Consider the following 985-nt stretch of genomic DNA (forward strand, 5'->3'; position numbering starts at 1 on the left):
TTTACCTCATCTACAAGTGCTTCTTCAAGTTTAAGCATGTTACATATAGTTCCTCCAGTAAATTTACCAAAGATTGTATGTTTATTCTTCAAATCTGGTGTAGAACCAAGAGTAAAGAGGAATTGGGAAGTGTTTGACTGAACACTGTAATTTGAACGTTAATGATAATTTAAGAAATCGAATGACAGAGATCTCTTGTTCCAGGTGAACTGCGTGAAGGACATGACAACCTTGAGCGGCATAATGGTCAGCGACTGGACTTACTATTCCGAGATGACCATTCGAGACTTCTTCCTGAATCCATCCGTGACAGTACTCACCGTCTACTATTTGTACAACAAGCTCTCCGTTTCCCTGTCATTCCCCCTAGTCCCTGTCACCGAGATCACCTACTTCGTGAGGGAGCCGCAGGAGATCCTGCGTGCGGACACGTTCAAGGATCGCGTGTTGTTCGGCACGATGAACGATGAAGTGGAGAGCCACGTGCTGTCGATGGTTCAGAACGTGCTGGCGCCGATCTTTCTCAAGATCGAAACCTGGCCAGACAGTATCCTCTTCCCCAGCCTGGCTTAACTCGTGTTTAATTAGTCGGGGAAAGTTTTCCGGTGAGCACAGCGTAACGATACTTCAACGAGCTGAACCACGAAACTTTCCTGTCCCCTTCGGGACCCTCTCCTTTTTTTCACCCTCTGCTAAACAATCTGGCCGCGCAAACCGCCAGCTGCTAAGTTTAATTGGCTACCGACGAGCTACCCCGGAATATTCGGGGGTGAATATCTCGCGTCGCCAGGGCCGTCAACGGGGCTCCCTGAATTTCGTGTCTGTAAAATTTACACCTCTCTCTCGAAGAGATTCGTTAAAAGAATATCTCTCCTATGCTTTCTAAATATACATTCGCAATTTCTTCCTCGTAATTTCCCCCAGCGATGACGAGCCAATGACGCAGAACGGAACCCGAATTTCCAAAATTTAGCTCATTATTCGT

At 46.7% G+C, this 985-nt stretch overlaps 1 protein-coding gene across 1 annotated transcript; it reads left to right on the forward strand.

The window, feature by feature from the left end:
• Positions 1–36: 36 nt before the first annotated feature.
• Positions 37–573, forward strand: LOC108556210 (uncharacterized). The gene is made up of 2 exons (XM_017912208.1): positions 37–75; positions 205–573. Exons 1-2 carry the CDS (start codon positions 37–39, stop codon positions 571–573), a joined length of 408 nt encoding a protein of 135 aa, XP_017767697.1.
• Positions 574–985: the final 412 nt, after the last annotated feature.

Source organism: Eufriesea mexicana, unplaced genomic scaffold (assembly GCF_001483705.2).
Source record: "Eufriesea mexicana isolate 0111107269 unplaced genomic scaffold, ASM148370v2 scaffold4744748132, whole genome shotgun sequence".
NCBI classification, from domain to species: Eukaryota; Metazoa; Arthropoda; class Insecta; order Hymenoptera; family Apidae; genus Eufriesea; species Eufriesea mexicana.